This window comes from Fukomys damarensis, unplaced genomic scaffold, assembly GCF_012274545.1.
Source record: "Fukomys damarensis isolate Sample0158 unplaced genomic scaffold, DMR_v1.0_HiC HiC_scaffold_23, whole genome shotgun sequence".
NCBI classification, from domain to species: Eukaryota; Metazoa; Chordata; class Mammalia; order Rodentia; family Bathyergidae; genus Fukomys; species Fukomys damarensis.
Window position 1 is genome coordinate 38698960 of NW_022900935.1, and position 20218 is coordinate 38719177.

Here is a 20218-nt window from a genome sequence, read left to right on the forward strand (position 1 = left end):
CAGCACTGGCGAAGGCGGCGCGGCGGGCGACGGCGCGGTGGTGGACTGCCCCGTGTGCAAGCAGCAGTGCTCTTTCAAAGACATCGTGGAGAACTACTTCGTCCGCGACAGTGGTCACAAGGCTGCCTCAGACGCCCAGGAGGCGAACCAGTGCTGCACTAGCTGCGAAGATAACGCCCCGGCCACCAGCTATTGCGTTGAGTGTTCTGAGCCTCTGTGCGAGACCTGCGTGGAAGCTCACCAGCGGGTGAAGTACACCAAGGACCACACTGTTCGCCCCACCGGGCCGGCCAAGTCCCGGGATGGGGAACGTACGGTCTACTGCAACGTGCACAAGCGAGAGCCTCTCGTGCTGTTCTGCGAGAGCTGCGACACCCTTACCTGTCGGGACTGCCAGCTCAGCGCCCACAAGGACCACCAGTACCAGTTCCTGGAGGATGCAGTGAGGAACCAGCGAAAGCTCCTGGCCGCACTGGTGAAACGCCTTGGGGACAAGCATGCCACATTGCAGAAGAGCACCAAGGAGGTGCGCAGCTCCATCCGCCAGGTGTCCGATGTGCAGAAACGAGTGCAAGTGGATGTCAAGATGGCCATCTTGCAGATCATGAAGGAGCTGAATAAGCGGGGCCGCGTGCTGGTCAATGACGCCCAGAAGTTGACTGAGGGGCAGCAGGAACGCCTGGAACGGCAGCACTGGTCCATGACCAAGATCCAGAAGCATCAGGAGCACATCTTGCGTTTTGCCTCTTGGGCTCTGGAGAGTGATAACAACACAGCCTTGCTGCTTTCTAAGAAGCTAATCTACTTCCAGGTGCAGCGAGCTCTCAAGATGATCGTGGAGCCTGTGGAGCCACACGGCGAGATGAAGTTCCAGTGGGACCTCGGGGCCTGGACCAAGAGTGCCGAAGCCTTCGGCAAGATTGTGGCTGAGCGTCCTGGTACCAACTCCACGGGCCCTGTACCCATGGCTCCCCCAAGAGCCCCGGGACCTCTGAGCAAGCAGAATTCTGGCAGTAACCAGCCCATGGAGATACAGGAAGGCTATGGCTTCGAATCAGATGACCCCTACTCCAGTGCCGAGCCACATGTGTCCGGCATGAAGCGGTCCTGCTCTGGTGAGGGTGAAGTGAGTGGCCGCATGCGCAAGGTGCCTCGAGTGAGCCTCGAACGCCTGGACCTGGACCTCACAGCTGACAGCCAACCACCTGTCTTCAAGGTCTTTCCAGGTAGCACCACTGAGGACTACAACCTCATTGTTATTGAGCGTGGTGCCACTGCCGCAGCTGCTGGTCAGCCTGGGACTGCAACCCCAGGAGCACCTGGCGCTCCACCCCTCCCCAGCATGGCCATTGTCAAGGAGGAAGAGACAGAGGCTGCCATTGGAGCCCCTCCTGCGGCGGCGGCGGCGGCGGCGGCGGAGGGCCCTGAGACCAAGCCTGTGCTGATGGCTCTGGTCGAGGGCCCTGGCACTGAGGGTCCTCGCCTGGCCTCACCTAGTGGCAGCACTAGTTCAGGCCTGGAGGTGGTGGCTCCTGAGGGTGCCTCAGCACCAGTTGGTGATCCAGGCACCTTGGATGACAGTGCCACCATCTGCCGTGTCTGCCAAAAGCCAGGCGATCTGGTCATGTGCAACCAGTGCGAGTTTTGCTTCCACCTGGACTGCCACCTGCCTGCCCTGCAGGATGTGCCAGGGGAGGAGTGGAGCTGCTCTCTCTGCCAAGTGCCCCCTGACCTGAAGGAGGAGGATGGCACCCTTATCATGGATGGCGCAGACAGCACAGGCGTGGTGGCCAAGCTCTCACCAGCCAACCAGCGGAAGTGTGAATGCGTCCTGCTGGCCCTCTTCTGCCACGAACCCTGCCGCCCCCTGCACCAGCTGGCAACCGACTCTCCCCTCTCCTTGGAGCAGCCAGGCGGCACCCTGGACCTGACCCTGATCCGCGCCCGCCTCCAGGAAAAGCTGTCCCCTCCGTACCGCTCCCCCCAGGAGTTTGCTGAGGATGTGGGCCGCATGTTCAAGCAGTTTAACAAGCTGACTGAGGACAAGGCGGATGTGCAGTCCATCATCGGCCTGCAGCGTTTCTTCGAGTCTCGCCTGAATGAAGCCTTCGGCGACACCAAGTTCTCTGCTGTGCTGGTGGAGCCTCCGCCCCTGAGCCTGCCCAGCGCTGGTCTCAGTTCCCAGGAGCAGGCTAGTGGCCCCGGTGAGGGTCCCTGAGGGTGGGGCTTGGGTGGGGCACCCGTGGCCAGCCTGGCCTGGCTCTGATCTATGTCTTGTCACCCCATTCCTAACCCCCTGATGGCCTGACTCCCATCCCTGGTGGCCCCTTCCCCCAGTCCCTCACGATATTGTTTTTACTTCTGTGGATTTAATAAACATGTAATCAGTTTCTTAGGCTCAGCTGGTTGGGGCTGTGGCTCTGGGGCTGTGGTTCTGTCTCAAATAGCTATTGAACACCCACTTGGGTAAACACCTAGGAGGCGAAAAGCTGATCATATGGCCAGTGTATGTCTCTCTCTCTCGTTTTTCTTTTTTTTTTTTTTTTTTTTTTTTTTTTTTTTTTTTGGTACTGGGTATCAAACTGGTAACCTTTTGCTTGTGAGGCAGGTGACGACAGGTACCACTGAGCTAAATCCCTGGCCCTGTATGTTTGTCTTTTTAAGAAACCTCAAAACTTCGTAGTTACACTGTTGTACCATACCTTCCTCATAGCTCTGGCCCTTAGTACCTGGACATTGTCTTATTTATTTATTTATTTATAATTGCCCCCCCACCCCTGACCAGACCTACTCTAAGCCCAGGGAGGGTATAGCATTCACAGCACCTAGTCCTGTGCCTGGCACATAGTAGGTGCACATCAACTGACCAACACACAGGTGCCAGTTCCTGCCGCACACAGCACCTGCCACCCGGCCCCATTCTTGGGATTGGCTGAGAAAGGCCTGTTGGAAGGAGAGATGGTGCCCACTTGTTTTCTTACTGGCCAGGCTGGGCAGACCGACCTCAGCACACTGGTGGGGTGGCATTGTGCTGGGAAAATAAGGCCTGGGTTCTTCCAGCTTCCCCAGCCTCCATTCCACTCTGCCACTGGGTATCTGTGACCTTGGGTTTGGCACTTTGAATTTTTTTCTGTGTCTAGAAAACAGGGCAGTGATACCAGCGTTGGGATCATGCAAGGCTTAAGAGAGGCACAAATTTGAAAAGGCTTTGAGCCTTGTGGTGTGCACCTGTTCCCAGCTGTCCAGGTAGTGGACATAACTTCCATGTAGATCCCAGCTGCTCGCTTCCCTTTTTTTATCTTTAGGCACTGTGAATTCCCTAGGGTTTCAGCTGCTTCCTTTCTAAGTGGGCAAATCAACCCAGAAATGAGAGTGGAGAACAAGCCCACACCCTGCCTGCTGGCGCCACCATCCCCCGGAGCCAGCACATCTGAGCAAGCCTGGGAGGCAGAGCAGCTGGATTCCACTGGAACCCTCCTGCCACAGGCGGGCACAGACTGGCTCCCTGTTCCTTGGCATGCAGTCCCGCAGGGATGAGGAGGGCTTGGGCATTGGGGTGTTCAGAGTTCGGTCTGTGGGCGTGGTCTCGCTCTCCCCAGGAGTCAGCTGCCTGAGCAGTGGGTGGTGGGGTGTGGAAGCAGTGAAGGTGAAGGGACTGATGCAGAGGGAACCATGGCCGACAGGGCACTCCCAGCCTCCCACATCTGTCTCATCCTTTGTCCTTTTTTAACAAACATTTTTTTGATATAGGGTATTGCCTTGTCCTTTTTTTATTTTTATTTTTAATTTTGAGCCAGAGTGTCTAAATCGCTAAGTTGGTGGGCTTAAACGTGGGATCCTCCTGCTTCACTAAGCCTCCCAGAGTGCTGTGATTATGGGTAGGTGCCACCATACTCAGCTTCATCCCGTCCTTCTGCCCAATCTCTGGTTCACATACCAGACAGCACTATGACTTGTGGTGTTCATAGCACCATTCACAAGTCCACATTGGAGCCATCCTGGGGCCTGAAGGGGCCGGTGTGGTCATTTCTACTTTTCTCTTCCTGGGTTTCCTGGAGGACCCTGATACTGGTGGTGGTAGGACAGCCCCCTCTCCAGGTGAGATTTGGTTTTGTGAGCAGTCAAAATGTGTGTGTGTGTGTGTGTGTGTGGTGTGTCTGTAGAGAGGATTCTAAAAAATACCTGCCCAAAAGACAGTTTGACAGCAATGGCATGGCTGACATTTATGGATCCCAGCCAGGCTCCAGGAATCTCCTTTAAAGTACAGGAAATAATTCCTGATGACCCTATTGCTTCTCCATCTCCTGAGGCTCTGGGGCAAACTACTGCTGGGTGAGGCTCACCAAACACTTTACACGATGGTGCACCAGTCCACCCAGGGACTGTGTGCGACTTGTGCACATCAGAGAAGCCGTTAACTGGTACAACCACCATGGAAATCTGTGGAGAGTCCTCAAAAAAACTAAAACTAGAATCAGCTCTTCCCCTCCTGGGTATCTTCCTTGAAGAGTTACAGTCAGATTACAGGGATACATGCACACCCATGTTCATGGCAACACAACTCATAATAGCTAATTTTTTTTTCTTGCCGTACCAGAGATTGAACTCAGGACCTTGTGCTTACTAGGCAGGCATAGAGCCACTGAGCTATAAATTCCTGGTCCTATAACAGCTGAATTTTAAAAATAGCCTGTAAGCCCATCAATAGATGAATGGATGCAGAAAACATGGTATTTAGGTATTTACATACAACGGAAGCGGGGTGGATTTAGCTCAGTGGTTTTACCACTGCCTTTGCTGGCCTCGAAAGCACAAGGTCCCTAGTTCAATCCCCAGTACCAAAATCAAAACAAAATACACACAACGGAGTACTACTACACTAAAAAGGGATGTCCTTTGCTGGCCTCGAAAGCACAAGGTCCCTAGTTCAATCCCCAGTACCAAAATCAAAACAAAACAATACACACAACGGAGTACTACTACACTAAAAAGGGATAAACCTGAGCCATTTGTAGGAAAATGGATGCCCCTTGAGACCATGATGTTAAGTCAAATACATCAGACACACAAGCTTAGATATGGCATGATTTCTCTTATATGAGAAACCCAAAGTATAAATAAAGAGGAGCAAAATTTAAAATACGTGATAGGAAACGGAGATTTTTGCAAATGGGAAGGAGACCAAGGAGATGGAGGGAGTGGGGCATAAAAAGAATGAGGATGTGTTATGTCCTTACACCAACTCCCACGACGAATGTGATCATTATGTGCTGCAAATGTACCAATAAAAATTAAGAAAACAACTACACAAACGCCCTGTGATATCTTTGGTGATCGAAGAAAAGGGAGACAAGGGAATTGCCAGTGCCGGGTCGGAAAGAAAGCAGGCAGAAGAAGCGGGCATTGTCCTAGAGGAAGGCCGCTTCCAACCGCTCTGAGCCTCTGTTCTACGGCGTTTGTTTCATACGTTGATGCTCGCTGCAGCGATTCTCTAACTGCGCGTGCGCGTGCTCCAGACCCTCAGCTCGCCGGCATTGCGCTCCAGCCCCGGGACCCCGCCCGCCGGCCCAGAGCGGGCCCTCCCAGAATGCACCTCACTCCCCGCAACCCAGCGCGCAGCTCTTCCCGGTCCAGCCCCACCTCCCTCTGCGGCCACCTCCCCCAGGCATAGCCTCCCATCTGTCCCCCTGGGTGGTGCTGGAACTCCAAAGGAGGCATTTGAGGGCTGTGCCCTCGCCGGGAGGAGGGACATTCGGTGCACAAACAGCTGGTGTGGCTGCTGGCTCTGAGGCCCCCGAGATGCCTATCTGTCCCTGGGCCTATCTGGGTGTCGGCTTTCACTGCCCACAGCTCCCGGAGGTCTCACCTTCCTTGCTCCGGGTAGTAATGGAGCCTGAGTCAGTCCTGGTGCTGCGGGGGAGACAAGAGGAGGGGGAGGAAATGGAAGGTGGTGTAGACCGGCGGCAGGGTTCTTCTTGCTCCAGCTGGCTGGAAAGCCCTGGGATAATCACCAGGAGGCAGCCTGACCGGAGGGTTCGGGTCCTCAGTCCCGGTGCATCTCAGTTGTAGCAGCTCCCACAGCAAGCAGCCGTGGTAGTCCCGGATGAACTGCACAGCTCCTGGATTGTGATCAAAGACCGGCTACCTACCTAGCCGGTGCTCAGCGACCTTGAGAGGAAACACAAGGTCATGGACATAGGAAGGCACACTGGGGTGGGGCCTCCGGGTCAGGCACCAACTAGTTTAGCACCACTTCGGGCAAGTGGCCTTTATGGTCAGGCCATAAGAGCAAAAATAGACGTGAAGTCTGGCTTCAAGATTATCAGTGGGGCTGGGGATTTAGCTCAGTGGTTCCACTGCCTGCCTGGAAAGCACAAGGTCCGGAGTGCAAGACCTGTACCCATTCACCTCCACTAAAAAAGATTGTAACAGTGATGCTGGGCGTGGTGATGCACGTCTGTAATCCCAGCACTTCGGAAGCTGAGGCAAGAGTATCACCTGGAGTTAAAGGCCAGCTGGGCTACATAGTGAGACCCTATCTCAAAAAACAAAAGAAAACAGGGCTGGGGATTTAGCTCAGTGGTTCCACCACCTGCCTCGTCAATCCCCAGTATTAAAAAAAAAACAACAAAAAAACCCAAAACAAAACAACAAAGATCCTGACAGTAGCTATATAGCTTGCTCTACAAATTATAGACTCCTTCACTCTTATAATCCCAATGGCCAACTCCTTAAAATAATCCACTATATGTATATCATCCATGTACACATGCACATGTATGCATAAATAAATATAAAGATCCTGTTGGTTTGATTCAATTCTCCGAAGAGCCCTAATTCCTCTGTCCCCCTGCAGCCACTGGACCCTGAGGGCTGCAGCCTGGTCACCAGCACACAGCGCGGTTGTCCTTGTGGCCTTGGATGTGGCCGGTCTTACCCTTTATCTCAGCAACTTGCTGACTCATATTAGTAGAAGTGGGTTCAAATTGAGACCCCAGAATAGAAAGGACTTAGAAGCCCAGCATGGCTTTCTGCAACCACTGACAGGAGCAGGGGTGGGTGCACTGTAGTCTGTCCTCAGCAGTAGCTTCTTAGGCTGCCTGGGGCGTGAGCAGGAAGGACAGTGAGTCTCAGGGAGGTTTGGCTCGGCAGCTCCCTGCCTGAAGTTGTCAAGCAGGTAGAGCCCAAGCCCACCCTGGAGATGCCCAGGGTGGTCTCAGAAACCTGGGCTGCTCTCCAGATTCTCATGCTGGCTGTCCCAGGCCATGTGGTAGGAAGCCCTGGGTTTGGGGACCAGGTTCCCCTGTCCAGGCTCGGCACAGAGATCTCTGTAGGGATGGATATCAGATACTAAGGGGGCTCCAAGTATGCAGTCATCCCAGCCCCAGGAGTGTCTTGGTTCTGGCTTGGCTTTGGGACACAGGAACACAGTGTCAGCGACAGCTGTCCCACGGCCTGCCGTGTCAGCCAGGCTTTAGAGGCCCTGGTCCACAGAGTAGGGCCTTGCCCGTGGAAACTGACACTGAGATAAGCCACATCCTTCCTGGTGCCAAGCCACGCTACCACCTGGTGGCTCACACGCTTTCCCAAAATGCCATCGGAGCCTGCCTGGAGCCGGCCTCCGTCAGCAGCTCTTTGTTCTTCCTGAGAAGCTGGCGTCTGCTTTGCTATGCCCCTGGCCTCTTGCAAGATTGAGAACCTGACCACCCACCCTGTTTCTTTGGGACCTCAGCTATCCCAACCCTGGAAGAGATCTCCACCGGAGCAATCTGGCTAGAGGTCCCAGCCCAGGAAGGGACCTTGACCACCTGGTTCGCTGCTCAAATCTGATGTGTGAATGAGTGGGACATGCTGGGGACACAGCAGGTTTAGGGTCCCTCCCGGGCCCAAGCAGTGATCAGTGCCAGCACAGACTGACCATCTGGAGGAACAGGATGACCACTCGACTTAGTAACCATGTCTCTTTATTTACAGCTCGAGCGAACACATGCAACGTGATGTCACAGGACTACAAGGGTGTAGCACCCCTTCCCCTGCTGCTCCCACACTTTAAGAGAAGCCACAGACCCACCCAGGAATTTCCTAACAGTCTGAAAACCCTATGACTGAGGGCCCTGGGCCCAGATGTGCCACCTGATGGCCCCTAAACGTAGGGACCAATGTCAGCCCAGGAGCAGGGACTCTGGACTCATGAGCTGGTCAGAGTTAGTCATCCTTTTCAAAATAAAATTAAAACAAGGCTGGACATATAGCTTAGCATTCCCTGGGTTCAATCCCCAGTACTGCAAATAAAAACAAATGACCCAAAGCATCCGAATGTCCCCAAGGGTCCAGCACTTGGTTTCCCCTGTGTCCTAGACCAAGTCTTGCGCCTCTACCTCTTCACTTTTCTTCCTAGTGGCTCTGTTGTTTATAAACATCGTCTCGGGATTCCTCCAACTGCAAAGTGGACTTCAGCCTGGGGAGCTGAGAATCCCCTCACCTCCGGTCTCAATATTGGGTAGGGGTGAACGTGGCCCTGTAGCACCTCAGGGGTAGGGATTGTGCCTTTGGTCCCTGTAGCACCTCAGGGGTAGGGATTGTGCCTTTGGAATTTGACCTGTGGCTCGGTTACTCCTCCAGGGGTAAATAAAGGTGTCATTTTTGCAGGCCATAGGAATGAATCCTCAGGCCTTTTGCGGCAGACACAAAAACCAGCCTTGGGGTCACCAGACAGAGCAGGGAAAGGAATTTTTGAGGGTGTCTGGGAGAGCAGCAAGGCTTCCGGTGGAGGAATGCAGGCTGGGCTCAGGGGACAGTAAGTCACAGCTGCTACTGGTCTCCTTTTGGGCCCTTAAGAAGTCTCCCCAGGTGCTTCTTTTTTGGGTACTGGGGATCGAACTTTTTTGGGTAACTGGGGGTACTTGCGCTTGTAAAGCAGCCGCCGGAACCACTGAGCTAACTCCCCAGGCGCCCCCTTCCCTGCCCCAGGTACGTTTCTACACTCATGAACCTGTCATTGCAAAGCCACTGGCTCCTGCGGCCCTGCCTCAGCACCAGAACCTGACACACCACCAGGCTGGCCCCTGCTTCTGCCTTACACTCCGACCTCATTCCACGCTTGGGGGAGGGAGCCTGCATGGTGAAGCATGACTTTTGAGTTTGCCAGAGATCAGGGTCCGAGTGCAGAACAAATACTAAAAGCCTCCTGGAAGGATTTATTGGCTTACAGGGTGGATGGGAGTACATTTGCCAGACACCATTCTAAACACCTCAGAAAGAAGTATGCAAGCCGGGAATGGTGGTGCACGCCTGTAATCCCAGCACTCGGGAGGCTGAGGCAGGAGGATCGCTGTGAGTTCCAGACCAGCCTGGGCCACAGTGAGTTCCAGAGCAGTCTGATCTACCTAGTGAGACCCTGTCTCACATTTAATCGTCACAATACCCCTACAAAGGAACGGTTATCATCCCCATTTTACAGATGAAAAAAAATCAAGGCACAGAGACCTTAAGTAATTTTCCTAAGGTCAGCAAAGTGGTGGGAGGTGGAACAAGTCCTTCTGTCACCAGCTGTTACTGCTGCAGACAGCTGCACTTAGAGCCACCTGGGGCAGGGGTAGTTAAGAGAAGTAGGAAGCCCAGATCACAGCCCAGGCCAACAGGATGAAGCTTATCCTTTTATTTTTATTTTTTGGTACCAGGGATCGAGCTCATCCGGGACCTTGTGTTTGCCAGGCAGGTGGCAACACCACTGAACTAAATCCCTGGTCCAACTAGGATGTAGCTTAGCAGTACAGCACCTGCCTATCCTGTGCAAGGCCTCAGTTCCATCCCCAACACTGAAAAAAAAAATTCTATGTTAAAACAGAGCCTTTGCTCAGGTCTTTGGAAATTCCTGATTATTCCAATGTTCAGCCAAGCCTGAGAAGGAACCAAACACAGTTGTTGAACCATCAGACCCCCTGCCTATTTTTCTGCAATCTGTGAGCTTTTTTTACATTTTAAAATGGTTTTAGAAAATCCAAATATGGGGCCGGGGATTTAGCTCAGTGGTTCCGGTGCCTGCCTTGCAAGCACAAGGACCTGAGTTCGATCCCTGGTACAAAAAAAAAAAAAAAATGCAAATATGATTTTGTGACCCGGGGAAGTCATCTGGAATTCCAGTCTGTGTCTGTAAATGGCTTTGCTGGCACACAGCCACACCGATTCATTTCCATCTTGTCCACGGCTGTGGCAGAGTTGAGTGGGTTGGCAGAGACCCTAAGGTCTGCAGAACCTAAAGGTTTGCTGAATTCTGGATTGGAGGAAGTTGGCTTCTGCACCAGCAGAAGAAACTTAGTTAGACCTGGAAGAAACTTAAGAATGTTCCAGTGGGGCAGATTCCCCAGCTTGGGAGTTAAGAGGATTCTACTCTCCTGTCCCCACTTTGCAAAGGCAAAATGGCGGTAGCTGGGGCAAAGAGGGGATTGGAATTTCCAGGCACAGGCCCTTTTAGCTGAGCCCTGACCCTCTGTTTCCATCGCTGACTTCCGGGGGCTTCAGGGTTAGGCCCTCTAGTCCTGACAATGCTAGTTCTCTGCAGCCCCTCGTAGGGTTCAGCGCCTATTCCCTAGCATTCAGCGGGTCTGGTCTCAAACACAGCACTGCTTGCAGGCCCACATTCCTGCCAGCCGGCTTTGATCCCTTTCAGTTCTCCTGCCCTCTCTCTGCCCCCAAGATTCCCATGCCTATCAGACTCGGACAGCAAGAGAAGAGCAAGCATATTTGATTTCTTCTAGATCTGTTACCTTCCTGGGTGCCAACCCTGCCCTTGACTGATTTCCCCAAAGCAGAAAACAGCCCCGTCACCCTCTGGCTGGGGTCCAGGCCAGAGAGGATCTGGACGGGGAAGGCTTTTGCCATTTGCAGGCTGGTTTGTCCTGGACCAGAAGGTTCAGATGCCGGGTGGGGGGATCTGAGCAGCTGTCTGGGGTCAGAAGTGCCCGGTCAGATGTTCTGGGTAGGCAGCGTGTGTCTGGCCTGTTGGGGTGCTTCACAGCAGAGGTGCCCCCGCTTCCCAATGGGCTCTGCTGTAGAACTGTGGGGTAGAGTCCAGGGATGTCTGGGAGGCCATGAGACAGCAAACGATATGCAAAGTGGGTGTATTTGGGTGACTCGAGTCCTTCTTAGGGACCTTGTGAGCATCAGGGCTGCTGTGGCAGATTCTCTCAGGACAAGTGCAAGTTCCAGAGTAGGATAAGCAGGTTCACAGGAATTCAAGGAACCTGACTGTTTCCCCTGATCACTGTGTCTCAGGGTATATGAGCTCCCTGAGGGTGGAGGGACCAATATGCCTGGAGCTTTCCTTACTGCAAACAGGTGATTAATGAGCATTTAAATTAAAATAAAAAGAGCACGCGTGTCCAAGGGAGGCCGAGAACAGACAAATATTCCAGCCACAGCAAGAGGAACTACCGGGAGATGCATTTTTTCTTGCTGGAAGCCACGGAGAAACTCGACTAAATTCTCAGCTGTGGAAGGGCAGGAACAAGGCCTTGGCGATCTATGCCCCTGGCCCAGGTTCGAATCTCCCAGTCCACGTCTTAGCTAGGTCCCCAGTGACTCCTACACACGTTAAGGCTCGAGGAGCTTTCATCCGGGTCTCTGGACAAACCTCGTAACTCGGGTGTGGTTCTGTGTCCTTACCTGGAAAATGGGAACGCCTACTTGGAAAGGTTGCTGTGGGGATTCACTGAGGTCATGCATGCCACACGCTTAGCACCGCGCCTGGCACACGGGGGTGTTCCAGACTCTCCTGCCCAGCACCCCCTTTCGCTTCCTCTCTCCAAAACCGGCGGGTAGTTTTCAAACTGCTGCAGTGCTGCCGTCGGACGGTAGAGGGCACTCTCGACGCGGCCACTGAGGACCACAAGCGGAGCGGCGCAGGTGCGCAGGAGCAGGTGCGCCGCTTCTCAGCTCCTGGACATGGGCGGCTCGCGCTCCCAGCTGCCCCAGCCGCCTCCCGGGCTCAGTCCCCAGGCAGGTTGCGGCTAGACGTTGATGAAGGAGCCCTGGTCGCCGTTGGCCGTCTCGGGCTCCACGCAGCGGCCTTTCCTCCGCGTGACCCTGCGGTTCCGGTGGAATTTGGCGTAGCAGCGCAGCCCTGGGCAGAGGGAGGCAAGGGGGTCAGGCCCACAGCAGACCAGTCTCCTGCCTTTCCTCCTCTCCACCTCCATACAGGGCTTCTCACCCTCTCTTATGGCACCCTAACCACCTGCAGAGCACAACTGGATGAGTTTAAACGAGACTTGGCTGGGGGTGAAGCCTTGCACAAAATCCCTTCTGCCTTGGTTTACAAGGTCCTCCAGAACCTGGACTCTCTAGGCCACCTGTCTGCTGCTTTCACCCCTGCTCTCCCTTTCACTGATGCTAGCCATGCCCAGTCTTGCTCCCCTCAGATCTGTACTCATAGTGGCCTCAGGACCTTTGCACATGTTGTCTTCTCCACTGGAAATCCCTTCCCTGGGTTCTTTGGGTTCTTTGTGTAGTTGTCTCCTTCAGCCTTTAGATCTCAAAGAGACTCCTTAAGAACTGTAATTATAGCCAGGGTAGCCCTTCTGGCCTATCAGTGGCAGGATTTGGAGGTTTGGGCTTTGTCTGTTGTGACAGTTGCCCCCTGAGACACGTGGGTAGGCATAGTTTTCACTGAAGGCGACAGAAGGTCACATGTTCCTGATGGCTGGGGAAAGAGATGTCAGTGACCTGGGAAACCCCTGGACTTCCTGTGGGAGTGACCCCAGGGAGAGGGGATGTCTCTCCTTTAAAATGTGTTTGTCACTATGTGGCCAGGAAAGGAAGCACAGAGAGGATTGTGCTTAGTTAGGGGCCTAGAATTTACTCCTCTCTCTGGCTTTTTAAATTTTTTATTTTTGGTATTGGGGATCAAACTCAGAACCTTGAATTTACGAGGCAGGCACTGGAACCACAGAGCTACACCCCCAGCCCTCTTCTCAGGGTCTCTGCTTTAATTTGGAGGCAGGGTCTCAATGGCGAAGTTACTAAGTTGCCCAGGCTGGACTCAAACTTGTTGCAGTCCTCCTGCCTCAGCCTCCTGGAGTGCTGGGACTATGTGGTGGTTTGCACTACCATGCCTGGCTCAGTATTTCTTAACTGACTAGAGATGGAAGCATAATCAGACCTAAATGGGTGTGTTCCTTTCCAAGCTGATCCTTTTGGAGGAGCAGGTGAGTAAAAATGGCTCGAACGCCTCTCAGGTTTGTGGAAGGGCTGGGAACATGGGTTGGATACTGGATGGTATTGAGTAATTATTGTTCAGTTCTGGCCAAGAGTCGGTCCATTACTGAGGCTCAGAGATGGGTGCAGGGACGCATTGTGATTGCTTCCATATGTCTGTGCTTGAAGTTTTTCAGAACATAGAATTGGAGCCTGGCATCTCCCAGCCCTTGTGAGGCTGAGGCAGGAGGATCGATCCAAGTTCGAGGCCAACCTGAGCTACAAAGTGAGTTCAAGACCAGCCTGAACTATACAGCAAGAACCTGTTTTAAAAAAACAAAACAAAACAAAGAACCTTTCCTTCTGCAGTGGATCCTCAGAGTGCCCTTTCCAGGTATGTGTGCATGAGTGGAACGGGCTGAGTCTCCAGCCAGTTGGGAGCCCGGGGCGGAAGACAGGCAGCGCCAAGCCTCCTCCCGGCCCAGCCCTCTGCTCTGTGCAGTGCTCCTATCACGCCCCGAGGATGTCTCAGGGCTGAAATCTGAGTGAGAACACCAGCCCCTCTGCCTGGTTCTCATTTCCATGGACCCTCGCCCGTCTCCTCCCCACTCCCTCCTGCTGATCTTGGGAGATCACTCCAGCTTGTGTTTCGGGAGGCAGGGAAAGCAAATCCAGGAAAGGGTGCCAGGAATGAAGACAAAGCGAGTTCACAGATTGGGAAAGGCCTGGAGAGAAGCTGTTTCACTCGCTCAGCTCCCAAGTGTTTCTCCCACCCACCCTTTTCCCGGAGATGTCACCACATTGCTAAATGGCCCAGGATGGGCTCAAACTTGAGATCAGCCTGCCTCAGCCTCCCAGGCCACTGGGATTACAGGCTGGTGCCACCACACCCAGCTTACAGAGCCAGCTGACCGAGACCCCGAGGGACCTGGAGCACGGGGAGCCCCCTCCCCAACTCACCTTCTGTACACATGCAGTCATCAAAGCATTTGTTGTTGAGGCCGCGGTTGTGGGGTATGCAGATGTGTCCCCTAAGGTCGCAGCAGGTCCCTGCAGACACAACCAGCATGCAGTGTTCAGCCAGGCCAAGCAGCCTACCCCGCCACTCCGGTCCCACGGGACAGGAAATCCATCATGAGGGGGCGATGGTAGAGACCCAGCCACCCCAGACGGGCAACTGCTGGGTTACGGGAGCGCCGAGGGCAGTGTGGGGTCACCTAGGGTGCTGGGGTGGGGTCAGCTCAGAGCAGGGAGGGGCCTCAAGGACCTTTGACACCGGCGCCCTCTTTCGACAGAGGGGGACACTGATGCCCAGGATGCCTTGGGCTGAGGCTTTGTCGGCCCAGCATCAAGTTTGGCTTGAACTTGAGCAGTCTTTGTGCTCAGGGTGTGAAGGAACAATGGTTTGGGGAGGAAAGCCTACAGTGGGGTACAGGGGCCGGGTGGGGTGACCCCGCATAGCCCGACGTGGCGTCTATCCACCGGCCTCACTTCACTCTGCTCCCTCACCCGTGACCCCACCCCCAAGACAGACCTCTTACACTTTGCCTGTTTTGGTTTTGCAGTCCTGGGGAATGAGCCCAGGGCCTTCACACTGAGCTGTATCCCCAGCCCTTCTGTTACTATTATTATTTTTTTATTTCGAGGCAGGGTCTCACGAAGTCACTAAATTGCCCTGGCTGGGCTGAAACCTGTGACTCTCCTGCCTCAGCCTCCCAGAGCACTGCATTACAGGTGGGTTCCGCCACATCAGCTGCCTCCTGCCCTTCTAAGTCCACTCAGCGTCTGCTTCCAGAGGGCCCATCTGACTGACAAGGGACAGAGTTGGGCACCAGCCAAGCATCAGGCCCCTTGTGGTGGCTGTCTTGACGGAGGCAGCTGTCAGAGTCAGAGTCAGAGATGCTTGGCTTCTCCTTGCCTGAAGACTGAGGGTGACAGGTGCCCCTGTCTGGGTTGCTGTAATATATTGAATAAATTCACACCGGACAGCATCACTTGGAAACTTGGTAACTGCTGTTGTCTTTATGTATTGTCTGTAAGGGTCATGGGAAGCCGGGTGCGGTGGTTCACGCCTATAATCCCAGTAATTTGGGCCGGGGATTTAGCTCAGTGGCACACTGCCTGCCTCAGAAACGCAAGGTCCCGAGTTCGAGCCCCAGTACTGGAAAGACAAAAACAAAACACAAAAATACCCAGTACTCGGGGAGGCTGAAGGATCACAAGTTGGAGCCCAGGCTGGGCAATTTAGCAACTTAGTGAGATCTTGTCTCCAAATACAGAATTGGGGCGGGGGTGGCGCTGGGGATGTAGCTCAGTGCCATTCGATTCTCAGCACCAGAAAGGAAAAAAAGGGTCCCGAGGACCTGTCCCGCACCTGGGAGCCCTGTCCCTGTCACCCCCGGCCCCGGTGCCCTGGGTGTACGTGTGGTACCTGGCAGGCAGTCTTGGTGATGGTCACAGGGCTCCCCTTCGGCTGGTGATGTCTCGTTATCACTGCTGGAGAACAGACCCCAGTGTTTCTCTGGGGACAAGAAAATCTGTCATCAGAAGCCGAGGCCCAGCCCAGGGGAGGCGTTAAGCACAAGGATTGGGTGTCACAGTGCTCATATGACACAGTGTGGCTGGGACAGGACACTCTGGCGCTCTCTGCCTCAGTTTCCCCTTCTCAGCAGCACAGACTCATTGATTGTTCTCCCCACCCACGAAGGATCTGGCTCTTTTCCTTCTGAGTGTCGGTTCTGGTTTAGGTGGAGCCACCCAAGCCCCTGGCACACAGGGCTCACTCAGAAGAGTTGGGGGGGCAGGGGCAGGATGGGCAGGGACCCCTGCAAACCTTTCTTCTTCGCCGAGGGCCAGACCTCGGGTTTTAAGTCCTCATAGTCAGTCCAGTCAAACAAGGCCATGTCCAGCGTGGGCATCACCTCCGCATCAGACCGGGGCGGTGCCTGTGTAAGGGGCGGAGGGGAACAGGGAGGTGGGTCTCATCGGCCACCAGCCAGGGTGCTCCACTGGTGGGCTTCAGGGGGCCTTCAGTGGCTCGGATAACCATGCACTTCTGGGGTTGGGCCACAGCTTTTCCTCAGAATCCCATGGCAGTGCAAGACCCAGAAAGATCCACAATGGGCCCCCGTTAACCTGGGGGTATTGCCTCCCGGTACCCCAGAGGATGCTTGTGACTGTGGATGGTACTGATCCATTTTTCCTGCCCATACACCTATGTTAGCTGGAGACAGGGCCTCCCTGTGCAGTTCAGGCTGAACTGTGTATTTCAGGCTGGCCACAAATTCACAGCACTCCTCCTGCCTCAGCCTCCCAAGTGCTGTGATTGCAGGTGTGCACTACCACACCTCACACAAATATTTTTGGATCACAACTGATTAAAATTGCAGAAAGTAAAACTGTGGATGAGGGAGGGCTACTGTGCTGACACAAATAATTTTTTTATTTTTCTTACACATATATAATATATTCTACATTTTTTTTTTTTCGTTTTTTTAGACAGGGTCTCACTATGTAGTTGAGACTGACCTGGAACTCACTATGTAGCCCAGGCTGGTCTGGAACTCACAGCGATCCTCCTGCCTCAGCCTCCTGAGTGCTGGGATTACAGGCATGGGCCACCACTCCAGGTTTATTCTACATTATTGACATATAAAATATATTATTATTGATCCCTTCCAATGGTTTTATTTCTGAAAATTTTACCAGTGTCCTGGAAAAGGCATGAGAGCTACGATTGATGCCTATCTATGCTTCTTCAATGCCCAAGAGGTGGCGTTTCTGTCCCATCTGCTTGCTTTCTCACTCCCTATGCATCTTTTTCAGAGATCCAGAGTGCAGAGGTCAAGTGCTAACCTAGGCTGGTCAGTTCTGGGTTGCTAGGTGTGGTGTTTACAGTTACTGGGACAACTCCGTCCTCTCCTGGACTTTCCCAAGGGCCTTGAGGGCAGAGATCAGCGCTCTGGGCCTCCCCAGTTCCTCGGCTGTCCCCACGTGACCGCACAGCTGCCTGTGTGTCTAGGCCTGGTGGCCTCCACCAATGCCCTCCTGTGGTGCCTCAGTTTCCCTAAGTGTCCTAGGAGGGGGCTGCACAACCCTCCCAGCCCCGAGGCTGCCTTGGGCCCCTTACCTGGGGCTGCAGGGAGGTGGCAGGAAGGACCAGGGACTCTTCCGTGGCGGGCGCTGCCTCCAGGGTGGTGAGGAAGAGCATGGCGGGGGTCAGGCTAGTGGAGGACTCCTCCATGGTGGCCTCCAGCGTCAGGTCCTCAGAGAGCTCCGCCTTCTTCATCAGGGAGCTGGGCCCTCGGACCAGCGCTCGGCCTGAGATGGGTGGGGGGGCACGGGCTTGGCCTGGTCCACCCGGTGACAGGGTGACAAGCCCTTGGTTCAGCTGACATGCCTGCTGCTCCCCCGCCCGCCCAAGGGTCCTCCTGGAAACAGCGCTCTATGAGGTCCCTGTCTGGGCTGGTTGGGGACAGCCAGGGACATAGAGGCAACTAGTGGGAGCTGGTGGGATGGACCCTGAAAGGCTTCCAGGCAGAGGTGAGCAGGAAGAGGCCGAGGGCATTGCTGGGAGATGAGAGCCACAGCCTACCACTCACAGGTCAGGGCTTTTGGTGCGCTGATCATTAGTCAGCAGCCCATTTGTGGAGCAACTGCCAAACGGGGTCCCAGCTGGGCCACTCTGCGAGTGTTCCTTTCTATCTGAGCACTGCACAAGAACTGGGAAGAGGGTGCTCATGAAGCCTCATTTATAGGGGAGAAAATGGAAACAAGTTAGGCGACTTCCCCAAGGGTACACAGCTCCTGGACTTGAACTCAGGTCTGCCTGAGCACAAAGCCAATTCACTTAAACACTTGTGCTGCATCCTAGGCACAGGGCCCTGGGCTGGTGTGAGTGGGGGAGGTGGGCAGGTCGGCAGGGGCCTACTTTTCCAGGGAAGACCCAGTGTGAGTTCAGCTGGTTTTGTTTGTTTGTTTGTTTGTTTGTTTGTTTCTGTATCGGGGATAGAACTGAGGACCTTGGGCTTGCAAGGTAGGCGGCAGAACCACTGAGCTAAATCCCCGGCGCAGTTAGCTGGGTTAAGGTCACCTCCACGGGACGAATCCCAGGGAAGGGAGGGGGACCTCAGAGCCATTCATTAACTGAGGCCCAGTCTGCCCGAGGTGTCAGAGCCGGTGGCCACAGCTCCCTGTCCCCTGCCAGTGAGCCATCAAACCAACCTTCCGGGGAGGCCCCGCTGCTCCTCCGGAGGTCCCATGGGCGACCACACCCAACCCTAAACCGAATGAGGACGGCCTCGGGCAGGAGGCGGGGCCCGGTCTTTGCCCCGCCCCACTGGGGGTCTGTTCCGCTTCCCATAGGCTGGCAGGAAGCGAGCCCCAGTTTTACGCAAGCCAGGGGGCTGAGGCTCCAAGACATCCCTCCCCGGTGGCTGCGCTCTCGGCCTGTCCCTAGGGGCGACCACCTCACAAGGTCTCACTGAGTTACCAAGTTGCCCAGGCTGTAGTTTTGATCTTCCTGTCCCAGCCTCCCAGCTTGCTGGGATTGCACCCGCGTGCCACCACACCTGGCTCAGAGCCGTTTAGCCCCCCTCTGCAGATTCAGAGCCCACTAAAGGGTGTACTTCTAGGGCACAGAACTGTGCCATCTCTGCTTGGGACAGACTCGGTCAGACACCAGGTAGAACTTCCGGGCTGGGACGATCGATGGCTAAGACAGCCTCCATGGTACCTGCTGCACCCCAGGCCTCTCCTCCCTAACCAGATCCCTTCGACTTTGGGGAGACCCCCTTCCATCTGCTGGGTGCTCCCCGCCCAGGGCCTTTGAGAGCCGGCCCCGCCCCGTCCCCACCCCAGCTACCTCTGTGCAGCTTCGCTCTGTCCCTGCGCCTCTTGTGCTCGCGGCCGCGTCTCCTGGCCTTCTCCCACCCCGGAGACCGTTGCTCCTTCTCGGGGTAGGGCAGCGCCAGCCCCAGGAGCAGGTCTTTGTCCTGCAGGCCTGCGGGGCTCTGCCCTGGCAGCCTGGAGGCAGTGGCCACAGCCCCGGGCAAGCCCGCTCCTCGCTCCTTCTTGCCCAGGCCCCGCCGGCGGTGGTGGCCAGTCTGGGACGTCCACAGCGCGGGGCCCCGCGGGTCGATGTGGTTCTCGGGCGGGGTCTGGAGAGGCGATCCGGGTGCTAGGGAGCCCGCTAGGCTCAGCTCTAGGAGCCCCAGGAGGACTAGAAGGCGTAGGGGGGCGCTGCGGAGGGCGGGTCCTGCCATGACTCCTTCCTGCAAGAGAGGCAGCGCTGAGCAGCCAACCGCAAAGCCCGTGCGTCCCGCATCCCAGGGTCGCATCCCAGGGTCGAGCCTAGTTTTTCCCAGCAGGGCTGGAGGGCGCCATTTGGCACTTTTAGTTCCCAAAACTGGGGGATGCTGCTGGGAGCGGGAGCACATGCTTGTAATCCCGGCACACTGGAGGCTGAGGCAGGAGGGTGGCTGTAAATTCTAGACCAGCTGGATGTAGTGGCACACACCTGCCATCCCAACTACCCTACGCTGAGGCAGAAGGATCACAAGTTCGAGGCCAGGCTAGGCAATTTAGCCAGGCCCTGTCTCAAAGTAAACATAGAAAAGGAGTGGGGATGGAGCTCAGTGGTAGCACACCCGAGTTCCCCTCCCAGTTCTGCACCAAACAAACAACACCCCCAAACCCTGGGGTTGCAAACTGTGTCCCATGGGCAGAGGCTAGAGTGTTGGTGACGCCCCACTTCGCCCAGGACAGCACCAGAGGGTTCTGCCACACAGTAGGGCTGAGGCAGGGCCGTTGGCTGACATCGTGGTGCCCAGGCCTCTGCCCTTTGCCAAGGCTAGGGGCAGAGCTGAGTCTCCTCCAGGACTCAGGCTTAGAAATCCACCTCCAGAGGTTGCCCCTCACCAGGGGCCTGAAGCCGAGGGGATGCAGTCACACCTTGTAGTTGACCTGGGTGTCGCTCTTAGCCCTGTGGCTGTTCCGGGACAGCCCAGCCTCTGTTTTTTCCCCACGC

General features: G+C 55.1%; 2 protein-coding genes across 2 annotated transcripts in view; one reads left to right on the forward strand and one right to left on the reverse strand.

Annotated features, from left to right (window-relative positions):
- LOC104864915 (transcription intermediary factor 1-beta-like) overlaps positions 1 to 2521 on the forward strand; it is a 3127-nt gene extending 606 nt beyond the window's left edge. The window contains exon 2 of the mRNA XM_033767391.1: positions 4 to 2521. Within this exon, the coding sequence (XP_033623282.1) occupies positions 4 to 2218 (2215 nt within the window). The 3' untranslated portion in view covers positions 2219 to 2521. The remainder of the gene's footprint in view (positions 1 to 3) is intronic.
- A 7567-nt stretch (positions 2522 to 10088) lies between these two features.
- On the reverse strand, positions 10089 to 19460 carry Draxin (dorsal inhibitory axon guidance protein). Its single transcript, XM_010628140.2, has 6 exons — positions 19055 to 19460; positions 17321 to 17511; positions 16025 to 16136; positions 15623 to 15712; positions 14152 to 14241; positions 10089 to 12121 (listed from the first exon to the last, which is right to left on the reverse strand). Exons 1-6 carry the CDS (start codon positions 19452 to 19454, stop codon positions 12009 to 12011), a joined length of 996 nt encoding a protein of 331 aa, XP_010626442.1. The 5' UTR covers positions 19455 to 19460; the 3' UTR covers positions 10089 to 12008.
- Between the last annotated feature and the right edge of the window lie 758 nt (positions 19461 to 20218).